Source organism: Choloepus didactylus, chromosome 15 (assembly GCF_015220235.1).
Source record: "Choloepus didactylus isolate mChoDid1 chromosome 15, mChoDid1.pri, whole genome shotgun sequence".
NCBI classification, from domain to species: Eukaryota; Metazoa; Chordata; class Mammalia; order Pilosa; family Megalonychidae; genus Choloepus; species Choloepus didactylus.
The window spans coordinates 42,122,870-42,134,331 of NC_051321.1; the positions used below are offsets into that span (position 1 = coordinate 42,122,870).

General features: G+C 47.6%; 1 protein-coding gene across 1 annotated transcript; it reads left to right on the forward strand.

Moving 5' to 3' along the window:
- Window positions 1-4,053: 4,053 nt before the first annotated feature.
- On the forward strand, window positions 4,054-9,363 carry HHEX (hematopoietically expressed homeobox). Its single transcript, XM_037805127.1, has 4 exons — window positions 4,054-4,471; window positions 6,608-6,786; window positions 7,020-7,070; window positions 8,852-9,363. Exons 1-4 carry the CDS (start codon window positions 4,105-4,107, stop codon window positions 9,068-9,070), a joined length of 816 nt encoding a protein of 271 aa, XP_037661055.1. The 5' UTR covers window positions 4,054-4,104; the 3' UTR covers window positions 9,071-9,363.
- The last annotated feature ends 2,099 nt before the right edge of the window (window positions 9,364-11,462 follow it).

Here is an 11,462-nt window from a genome sequence, read left to right on the forward strand (position 1 = left end):
TTTCTGTGCATGCGTCTGGTGCGTATGTATGTGATCCTAGGGATTCCCCTGTTTACACGGTGACAAATGTACCCTCTTCCCTAGAAAACAGTTTCCTCACAGCCACAGGCATTACACTGTATGTCTTCTGGCTAGCAATCCCTTGCCCCCAGCAGAATGACTTGACTGCTCTCCCACAGCATTCTGTAGGGGAGTTCCATGAACTGCCTTCTACATGCAAGGCAAGTTCTGGGATGGTGAGTTCCTCTGGCCACCACAACACAAATTGGGCCAAACATACATGCTCCCAGCATGTGCATGAAGGCCACTCTTCTCCCTCTGGAATTATCAGGGATTTGGACTGGGAGTGCCAACCCCGTGAGCAGTGACAGAGGGGCCAGCCTGGGCACCATGAGATCCTACCACTTTTAAGAAGCCTTTTTCTTGAATGGGCACTTGCCCTGTTACTGCAGTCCTTTAACTGTTTTCAGGAGCCTGAGAAAGATGTTTCTGCCAGTTCTTGCTGGTTGTTTAAAGCTTCTGTGAAAGGACAGAGCCCTGAAGTTCTCACTCTGCCATCTTGACTAGGGTGGGGTTTCCCTAGCATGTTAACATTTATTGTTTGAAGGTTTGTAGATTTAGCTCTTTTGGGCTGAGTTACCCACAGAATAAACTAGTATCATAATCCCATACATTTTTTGAAGATGGAGAATGAAGGCTGGCTAGCAGTTTACTGTAAAAGCAATAAGTGGAGTGGAGTAATCATCTTAGTTACTCGCTAAATGGAAGAGGACAGGAAGAAGACGACGACCAAAGATGAGGGGGAAATATTTTGTAAGAAAATAATAATCACAGTTACCTGTTTAGTTCACCGATGTCTCAATCTTCCAAGACCCAAACATATCTTTTGAAGGCACATTTGAGTTTCAGATGATTATAACTGTCCTTTCTTAGTATCCAAAGCCTGTCTTCATCCTTGGAACAAAGAAGAGCAGACTTCCCTTTTACAATCTCCTAGCACCTGCCTGAATTCTTCATCAGAACTTGTGATGAGAATTATGACTGATGGAGTAGGTACAACATCAGCCCAGACCACAGAGGGACCAAATAATTCTCAGTCCTCCTCAGATGGTTTCCACGGTCAATGCTCACCTGAAATTGTATAGAGGCTTAACAAATAATTCAAGTAAATTTACCCTATTTTAAAATGAGGAAACAGTGCTTTTCATTATTTTTAACATATAAAATCATATTAATATTTCTTGGTTTTTATGTTGAAAATTTTCAAATCTATAGAGAAGCTGAAACTACAGTTCAGTGAACAAACATATACCATTCAACCAAATTCCAATAAAAATTACAACACCAGTATCACACAGATGACATTAATTCAATAATTTCATCTAAAATACAATTCATAGTCAGTTTTCACTATTGTTCTCCCAAAATGTCTTTTATAGCTTTTTTTTTAAAAATTTCAAATCCAATAAAGATTCATGAATTGCATGTGGTCCTGTCTCTTTGGTCTTCTTTAATTTCTAACAGTCTCCTCACTTCTTTAAGTTTTCATTACATAGACATTTTAAAGAATTCTGACCATTTGATTAATAGAATACTCCATTTTCAATTTGTCTAACTGTTTTCTCATGATTAGATTCAGGGCAAACATTTTTGGTGGACTATCACATAGTTTATGGCATGCATCTCTTACTGCTTCCTGTCAGGAGCTCATAACAGGTTGTTCCAGCATTGGTGGGTGACACTAGTTTGATCACTTGGCTAAGGAGGTGTTGGCCAGATCTGTGCACTGTAAACGTTTACTTCCCCTTTTGTACATAATAAATAAGCTGTGGGGATGATACCATAAGACTGTGAGTATCCTTATCCTCAACAATGTTTCACCCAGTGGTTTTGGTGTCCAATGATGATTCTTTCCTGAACATATATTACATTTTCTTATTTTATCATTTTCTACATTTGTTAACTGGCATTCTCCCAGCTTTCCCATCCACTATCCCTTTCTCTTTCTCTGTCTCTTTGATTACCACTATGGACCCATGAATTGTTATATACAATGTGTTATAATCCATAATGTGCTTTTGAAGTTTAAATCACCCCAAATTTGGCCACTGGAAGCCCCTTAAAGGCAGTCTCTTTATTCTTTCTGTGGTTTCTGGCACAATATAACTCTGGCTCACCTTGTAGTTTTCCTGCCACAGATCTAGAATCAGCTGCTTCTCCAAGGACTGAGTTACACTACGAAGAGGTCACATATCCACATACTCAAAAGATATTAGCACATTATCCCTCCTAGCTTACTCCTCCTCCATAGACAACCAATATTATTAATTTTTTGTATATCCTTCCAGATAGTTTATATACATAGAGCAAAGGACACATATACCTTCTTACCCAATCTCAACTTGTTTACCTAAATGATTGCATACTACCCATGCTGAGCTTGTCTGCCCTTCTAGTTTTCATCTGTCGTCAGATTCTGAAGGACTCCACCCCAAAAAGATTTGGAAGCATTAGGTCAAATTCCCAATGTTTCAGATAAGAAAAATAAAGCTCAGGGAGGGTGATTCGCTCAAATATTCCCTGGAATTGGAATGTTCTTCCTTCTCTAGGCTTGACGTCTACTCAGCTTTCAAAATTCACTTCCTTAGGGAAATCTTTCTCTCCCTTAACAGCCCCTCCCCAAATTTAGTAACATCTCTTGTTATAAGTTCTCACAATATTATGTACTTCTCCTTCTTGGCACATATGTAAGTCACTGTGTCAAAACTGGTTTCCTGCCTCGGAGAGGACAGGGACTACATCTGTTTCGTTTACTGCTGGCTATAGGTGCTCAACAAAAATGCAAAGAGCGAACTCGAACCCAGGCACTCCAGCCTCCAGGCAAATCTTTCTACTACAGTCCCACTGCAGCCAGAGAAATAGTTCCGAGACGTAAATAAAAACCTCCTCAATAGGAAAACCTGGGAAATCTTTCCAATTCTACGATTGATGGAGGTTGGGGGAGACCTTAACAGAAACGGCTCACCGCGAGATGTGGCGACCGTAGGAGGGCGTCAATCAAGAAAATGCCCCCCTGCCCCCGAGGCGAGTGCAGTCTCAGAGAGTCAAGGCCACATGGGCCAGCGTCACAGCTTCAATAGAAAACATGTGCAAAACGGGGAGACGGGCTGGGCACAGCTGCGACTTCCCAGGTCTGTGGGAGAGGGGACAAGGCGCAGCCCCCATAGATTCCGAGAAGACTGCACAATCGCTGCCGGGCTCTGAGGACCCTGATTTCTGGCCCGGAGAACTATCTGCCATCGTCCTCAGAGAAGCAGCTGAGTCCTAGTCTCCCACATGAAACCGACTGGAGCGGCCAAGAGTCCGAAGCACTTGAAGTCTAGTCATCCTTACCCTGCCGGGACAGAACTAAGGGCCAAGGCTCTCTTTGGAGCAACCCGAGGAACCCTGATCACTCCTTCCCGCTAAAACCTCGGGAGGCGCTCGGGCAACAGCCAGAGCCACCGTTATTCCAGGGTGCGCGCCGTCCGGGATGGTTGTTCTCAGGCCTGTGAGGGCGCGGCCCTGCCATTGGTCTCTATGCCCGCTGGGCCCACGTCCGGCTGTGCCTCTCCCGGGGCCTGCCGGGGACCCGCTGTCGCCACCCTGGGCCGGAGCCTGGACCAGTGCTCCAGGTTTCGGCGGAGGCGCCTCCTGGTGAGGGTCAGGACGTTTGAGTTCGCGCTGTAGCCAGCTGCTTTTCTCATACCTCTCTCGACGGGCGTGCGCCCTGGGTTTTCCTCAAGGGTGACCCGGGCAAGATGCCAGGAGCCCAGAGAGGCGACGGCAGCAGCGGGGCACCTGGACGCAGGGCCCAAGGAGCCCAGGAGCGGGCGCGTCCCGGGGGCGGGGAGCTCGGCCAGCGGGGGCGGGCCAGGGGTGGGCGGGAGGCTGCTCCCGGGGCCCCGCGCCATTGGCCGCGGGGCCCGGCGGCAGGAAGGGGCCAGCGAACGCGGCCCCACCCCGCGGCCGGCGGAGCCTATCGCCGGGAGCGGCGAGCGCGGATAAATGTAACGCCGCGGCGCGGGCGGGCAGCTCTCGGAGGGGCCGAAGCGCAGCGGAGCCATGCAGTACCCTCACCCCGGGCCGGCGGCGGCTGCGGGCGCCGTGGGGGTGCCGCTGTACGCGCCCACGCCTCTGCTGCAGCCCGCGCACCCGACGCCGTTCTACATCGAGGACATCCTGGGCCGCGGACCCGCTGCGCCCACCCCCACCCCCACGCTGCCGTCCCCCAACTCCTCCTTCACCAGCCTCGTGTCCTCCTACCGGACCCCGGTGTACGAGCCCACGCCGATCCACCCCGCCTTCTCGCACCACTCTGCCGCTGCGCTGGCTGCCGCCTACGGACCTGGCGGCTTCGGGGGCCCTCTGTACCCCTTCCCGCGGACGGTGAACGACTATACGCACGCCCTGCTCCGCCACGACCCCCTGGGTAAGGCGGCTGGGGTCACGGCGAGGCCGAGCTGGGGCAGCGGCAAGGAAGGCGCCACCCGGCAGGTGGCAGCGCCCGGGAGGCGGCGGGGACGGAGGGGGATAGGTAGTAGAAAGTTGTAGCAAAAGCGATTGAAAAGCGACTCTCGGGCTCGCGCGGGGCTGGAGGCGCAGGCCCCGGCGGCGCGCGGTCGGGGCTGACCGCAAGGTGACTCAGATTGGTTTTCCTGCACCTTGCAGGCGTCGGGGCGCGCGGCAGAGGCAAGACCTTGGGCGCTGCTGCCAGGGCGGGTGGCCGAGGGTAGCCCCGGGCCGCGCGTGTCGCCCAGGGTGGGGCCCCCTTAGCGGGAGGGACCGAGAAGGGGTTGCCGAGGCGCTCCGGGTCGGCCCCTGCGGGACAGAGATAGCTGCCAGGCCCGGGTGGTTACGGGGCTGGATCAGGTTCAACAAGCTTGTGCAGTGAGAGAGCCTGACCCTTTACGTTCATACAGGAAATCTTGAGTTCTCGATAGGAGTAAATCTGGTTTTAGAAGCTGTTAAATGTTTTCCTGACTGCATGAAGCAGACCCTTCCCCCGGAGTAGTGCACGCTGCTGATTATTTTATCGACATCCTCAATACAGACAAATTCAGGAAACACTCGACTTCTGATAGCCGGGATCCGTTTTTCTGATATTGTTCATTTCCTCTGTGTGGGATGTGACTTTATGGCAGCTAAAATAACCAGTTGCTTCCTTTTTTTTTTTTTTTACCCCCCTTGGCTGTTTTGCACCAGTCTGAAGCCTGACGCAAGCAAAATCTCGAAAAAACAATGCCAGCTTTCAAAGCGGTTAGCGGCAGGCCGACAGACTCGTAGACAGACGGACTGACAGACAGACTTTTGGAGTAGGAAGCTTCAATCCCCGGGCATAAGATAGGAAGGGCAGCGCGGGCACGTTAGGCATATAGAATTTGCGGGGCTTGTCTCCTCGGTCCCCTAAGAAATGAGGCTGCCCTGACCGCGCTCAGGGTTGGTCCTCGGGGTCGGAAGCTCTGGGGGCGGATAAGGAAACGGGGCATCTCACCTTAGGGTTTAAAACCAACTCTCTGTTATTGGCAGATTCTGGAGGGACCCTGGAGACAATTCACATTAACTTAATGTCATTATTACTATGGCGCGGCCTCTAGCCAATCTTCCATCTTCTCTCTTATCTTTAGAGAAATTTTCAGGGGATTATATTTTAGTGTTTATTAAATTATATTGTAATTTTGATTACAGTCTCAAAGGTTTGGTGCCGCTGCTCGGAGCAGGACCCTCAGCTGGGCTGGGCCTGGGGGATGAAAGATTGCACAGAGTGCGTTCTGGGTTTCCTTGGGTTACTGCTGGGACTGCGCAGGAGGAAGCAAAGAGTTTTTCGAGATAGACCAACAGGAAACACATTGACGGAAATGTTGCCATAACCCACGGGGTGGCTTTAACTGGCCGTCCCGCGGCTGGGTGTAAAATCAGAGAAGGCCGCGGCGCCCTGGGGCCAGGATTGGAGGATCCTCGCACGGCCTAACACGGACGCCTGTCTTGAGAGCTTCCCACGCAGCCAAGCCGCGAGGTCCTAGGCCAGGCTCAGGCGACCGACCCCGGGTGGCGAACGCCTAGGGGTGTGTAACAGCCCCACTCCTTCTCAATACGCATACACCCTGGAATTTGGAAAGTGATGTTCACCAGGGGAGAAGACCTGAGGATGCAAAAAGTTGTGTACAAATTTGAGTGTGATTGGTGGAAGAGGTCAACGTGTAGTGGGTGTTCTTTTGGATATTAAAAGATTTGTGTGTTTGTATCTAGCTTGGGTGTGATGGTTGTATGTGACTGAGTATACTGGGTGGACTATGTTCATATGCAGTGTAGGTCTGTCACTTTGGGCAGGTTATGTGCATATGCAGTCTAGGTGTGCGACTTTGTGTGTGTATGTGGATATGCATGTGTATTGGTGGGAGCTAGTTGGGTTCATGTGTGTGCTGTGGCTGTATGTGAACATGTCTGGTGGGGTGTCCTCCTGCATCCCCTTTCTGCCACCCCACCCCCACCCCACTCCAGGCCGGGTAGGGTGGGGGTCTACTGTGGCTTCAGGGCCATCGCCAACCGCTGCTCTTCCTGTTCGCAGGCAAACCCCTGCTCTGGAGCCCTTTCTTGCAAAGGCCGCTGCATAAAAGGAAAGGCGGCCAGGTGAGATTCTCCAACGACCAGACCATCGAACTGGAGAAGAAATTCGAGACCCAGAAATACCTCTCTCCGCCGGAGAGGAAGCGTCTGGCCAAGATGCTACAGCTGAGCGAGAGGCAGGTGAGCGCCGGAGCCTTCTCCGGGAGGAGGCGCCTGGAGGTGGGGGTCGCAGGGCCGGAAAGATAATCCGGAGCCACCACGGTGCGCTCTGGCGCTTCCCGACGCGCTGTCCAACCGCCTGGAGCGCCTGGAGGGCTCGTCTGCTCGACAGCCTCTGATCCTCTCTGCCCTTCTCCCCCGGATCCCTCAAATTTCTGGGCCGGTGGCAAGTTTTCCTTCTTTCTTTCCTGTAGGTCAAAACCTGGTTTCAGAATCGACGGGCTAAATGGAGAAGACTAAAACAGGTATCGACATGGTTTTGTTTCTATGGAAATAAATATTTTTTATCATGTTATCTCAATGCGAGGCCTGTTATGGGTTGTATGCAAAAGTCATTTGAGAGACTAATTTAACCTCTTCACCTTGATTAAAAAGGCAAATATTCCTGCTGAAATTCAGGATGACTCGCTCAGGTGGCAATAATGCTAAAAGCACCTAATGCAGTTCCTATATCAATTAAGCTTAGGTTTTCACACACTGGCTAGTAAAACTCCCAGTTAATTGTTTTATAAACCCCATATGTTGTTTATCTAATTAACGCAGGAAAGATAAAGTAATTGACAGTAAATGACTTAAGCAGTTATCTTTGGGAGAAAATTGTTTCTTTTATTTACACAGCGGTAATAAAACCAGGTAGAATTCAAGGGTAAATATAAGGAAATAAACACCTTTAAGTTTTGTTTGCACTGTTTTTTAGAAGAATTAAAGAGTTTAAAACTTATTTTCCATCTAACCCCAGCTTTTCAAATGAATATAAAACATGTAAGAAAATATCCAAGCCTGTTTGAAAAGTAGTTTAAACTTTCTTACAGTCTTTCTTCCAATGACCTTGTGACGCAATATGTGATAAAAAGTAAAGGCTAATTTGGGTTTTTTTAGAAAAGCTCTAGTGACTTAAAGCTAAAGATTCAGTTAGATGTCCTAATCTGGATATATTCTCCAAAGTTACTTGCCAGTTGCTAACTCAGCCATTTGCCACTGTATACATGGTTTCTAATAAAATATTTTAAAAAAAAATACAGATGATGAAATTGAAAGCAATGTGGGTTTTTGATGTAGTAATCATTAATTTTTCTTGAAAAACAAGATGGTGTCATAAACACAAAAAACATTTTGAAACAGAAAATAAATTCTCCATAATTTATTCTAACACAGTTTAAATATTTGCAGATTCCTCTCAGTCTCTGACCATGTGTATCTATTTTTTACACAGTTGCCAGCCTGGTAAATATATTATTCTATAGTCTTGCTTAAAAACTTAGCATTGTGTCATAATGTTTTTATATAGTGTTCATATCCATCTTAGACAAACACTGGATTAAAAATTCACTAATTTATTAAGTTCTTGGTTAAAAGTTTGACTCCAATTTACCTGGGACTATTAAAATAGTGTTTCTATGTAACATGGGAATATTTTCTATAAATGTCCTTCAAATTTTAAGTGAATTGTAGTTAATTGTCTCCTTTTTTCCATTAGCAATATTCTTCCAATTATGCATTTTTTCTTTGCCATGATTTTGAAACTTGCAAAACATATTTGTGTGTATGTAAATTTGCTCCAGAAATGGATAAAAATATAATAATTGAAACTTTTTCCTCAATTCACCAATTAGCATTCATATTTTTTAAAATGTTAATTGGTAAGAATTAGATAGTCAGCGAATGGAGATAGTGTGTATTTGTAGTTATCTAACTTATTTCCTTCTACACTTTTAAGAATCTTGAGACCATGGGCCTGGGCTAGAGTTAAGTGTTTCATTGACATACATTTACAGTTATACTCATGACTGGTTTTTATCTGGCTAGAATATAATCTTTCTCCAAAGTGACAGCTTCTTTTCTCTTCTTCCAAAGTGAGAAAGAAGCACAAGTATGTATTTTCTGAATAAAAGGATTATAACTGAAAGCATGTGATAAACTAAAAATTTTAAAAATGATGTAAGATGAAAAAACATTTTGATGCATGTCTCTTGCCTCAACATATCACATGATCCTTCCAATCTCCATCTTTATTCCTTTCATTCAGGAAAATCCTCAGAGCAATAAAAAAGAACTGGAAAGTCTGGACAATCCGTGTGACCAGAGGCAAGACTTGCCCAGTGAACAGAACAAAGGTGCTTCTTTGGATAGCTCTCAGCATTCGCCTTCCCCTGCCTCCCAGGAAGACCTTGAATCCGAAATTTCAGAAGATTCTGATCAGGAAGTGGACATTGAAGGCGATAAAGGCTATTTTAATGCTGGATGATGACCACTGGTACTAGCATGTTCAGAAAACTGGACTTGGGAATAACATTTTGCTACAGAAAATCTTCATGGAAGAACTGACAACCTGTATGAGAAAGGGAATTGATTTTATAGTATTCTGGAAACCTAAAATATTTGGTGCACTGGCTAATTAACAAACTCACTTCAAAATCAATTTTTTTTACTTAAGAAATGGTTTATGTGCTGATTTTAGGTTGTTATGATAAAGTGACTTCTCACTGATTAAACCCATCCCTGTTTTTCAAAGTAAACCATTATTTCTATTTATAAAAAGTAATTCTGACCTATTTGTTAAAATTTTAAGTTATAATGTTAAAGATTTTAATAGTATCCTCTTGAATGTCATTCCTATAATCTGGATCTATATCACAGTTAATGGAAAAGGAAAGGGGCACCCCAAACTGAGAGGTATGCACTGGAAAGGGAGAACACATTAAAGGCAGCCTTGGTATATTTTGAAAGGAAACACTTCTTACTTTTATATGAAATTTTTATACTGTTGCCTTAAATGCAAAACCACTTCAGAGCTCTTGTCTCCGGGATGTATGTATTCTTTTTGTCTGAGAGAGATAGCTGGTAAGAATCTTAAATGCTTTGTGCCCTATCACTTACTACCTGTTTGACACGGTGATAAGGGAATGGTTCGGTCCAATTCAAGCAGAGGAACTGTCAGTGACTAAAATTGATCACAGATGAACTAGAAGTAGCAGTTAATTAAATGTAAGTAGATTGTAGATAATTGTGTTTTATATCAAAGTGTTTATAATGTATATATAATTGTTCACTGTAAAAAAAAATGGCCAAAATGGTGTTCCTTTTTTGTTTTTTAGTTTTAGATTTTTTTTTTTTTTAATGAGTAACTTGACTATAAAATAAATCCGTCGGTGGGACGATTGACCCCGTCGGATATCTCATTCTTTGATCTAAAAAAAATCCAAGAAAACCTTAAAGCGCCTCCTGGGCGCCCGGCTCGGTGCTGGGCGCTGGGTTGGGGAGTCGAGAAGAGCCGGAGCCTTTTGCGGTGGTTGGTGCTCGGGCTCCTGCTACACGCAATGTCCCGGGAGCGCGGTTCTGGGCCTCGGCCGGCGGGAGATCACCTGGAAGGTGGATTTGCCTCTCCCGGAGCGGTTGGCTGGGGGCTAAAAGTGTGTGCGTCGGGAAGTCTCCGGTCCGCAGACCCAAGCGCGGCAAGTTCCAGAGCGCCGGCCGCGCCAGGAGGCCAGAAGAGCCCGGGCTGAGGCCCGCTGCGCCGCGGAGCGCGGGGCCGCCAGGGCCCCCTCAATTCGCCTCGGCTCGCCGGGCCGCCGTCCTTGACCAGCGTGAGTCAACACTGCTTCATCCCCTCGGCTGCCAGGGCTGTGGAGCAGGCTCGGCGCCGCGAGGCCGAGAGGGTGGGCGGCAACCATCCCCCTCCGCGTTGGGGGATGGGGAGACCCAGGCCCGGAGGAGCCGGGAGGTGGTTTGCGCTTAGGCGGCGGCTCTGGCACTTCGGCAGGGCTTGTGGAAACCCAGATTGCTGGGCTCCTCCTTCAGGCATTCTGATTCAGCGAGTTTAGGGGTTGGGGGCTGGCGGGAATTTGCATTTCTAACAGGTCCCTAGTGCTGCTGAAGCGGCTGGTCGGGGGACCACACTTTGAGAACCACTGTTCTAAAGCGTTCTTTGTGTGGAAGAAGAAAGTGGGGCCTGCCCTGTCACCTCACTCGCTTCCCTCAGGGGAACTTTGGCAGGTGTAGGAGTGGGTGGAGGTGGGGACTGAGAGGAAGAAGGAGGGAGGGCAGAGGGAAGTAAATGAACCAGGGAGGTGGGCAGGAGGACTGATGGCTGAGTGGCGGGCGCCGGGTCGAGGGAGGGCTATTGTGAGATGGGGGAGAATAAGAGTGCTGAGGTGAAGGTGGGTTTGGGGGTGGGGGGTAAAGTTGGGATGAGATAGCTGAGGTTTTGGACTGTCCGACATATTGCTAGGCTGCTATGGAGCTGCTTGCCCAGCTGAACCATCATCAGGCCCCTGACATTCCAGAAAAGTGGTGAGAGAGACCTGCGGAGGGAGAGGCCCAGAAATCTCTTCCTCTAGCCTTGATTTCCTCGGAGGCCTTTAGTAGAGTTGGGCGCTGAGATCTGTGAAGGAATGACCTTGCCTCTGGCCTGGCTGATGAAGACTGTGGCTCCCAACACTTGAACACCCAGGTGCTGGTGGAGAGGGAAGATAGAGTGAAAAAGTCACTGCTCTTAGGGACTTGTTCACATCCTGCTTCCTTAAATTCCAAGATGGTCCCTGGAATTGCAAGTGGATTAAGATTTCTGAGAAAATTCATACTGGGTCCTCAAACAGATAGGTGTGCACAGATAGGCCTGGGAGTTTAAAGATTTGGGT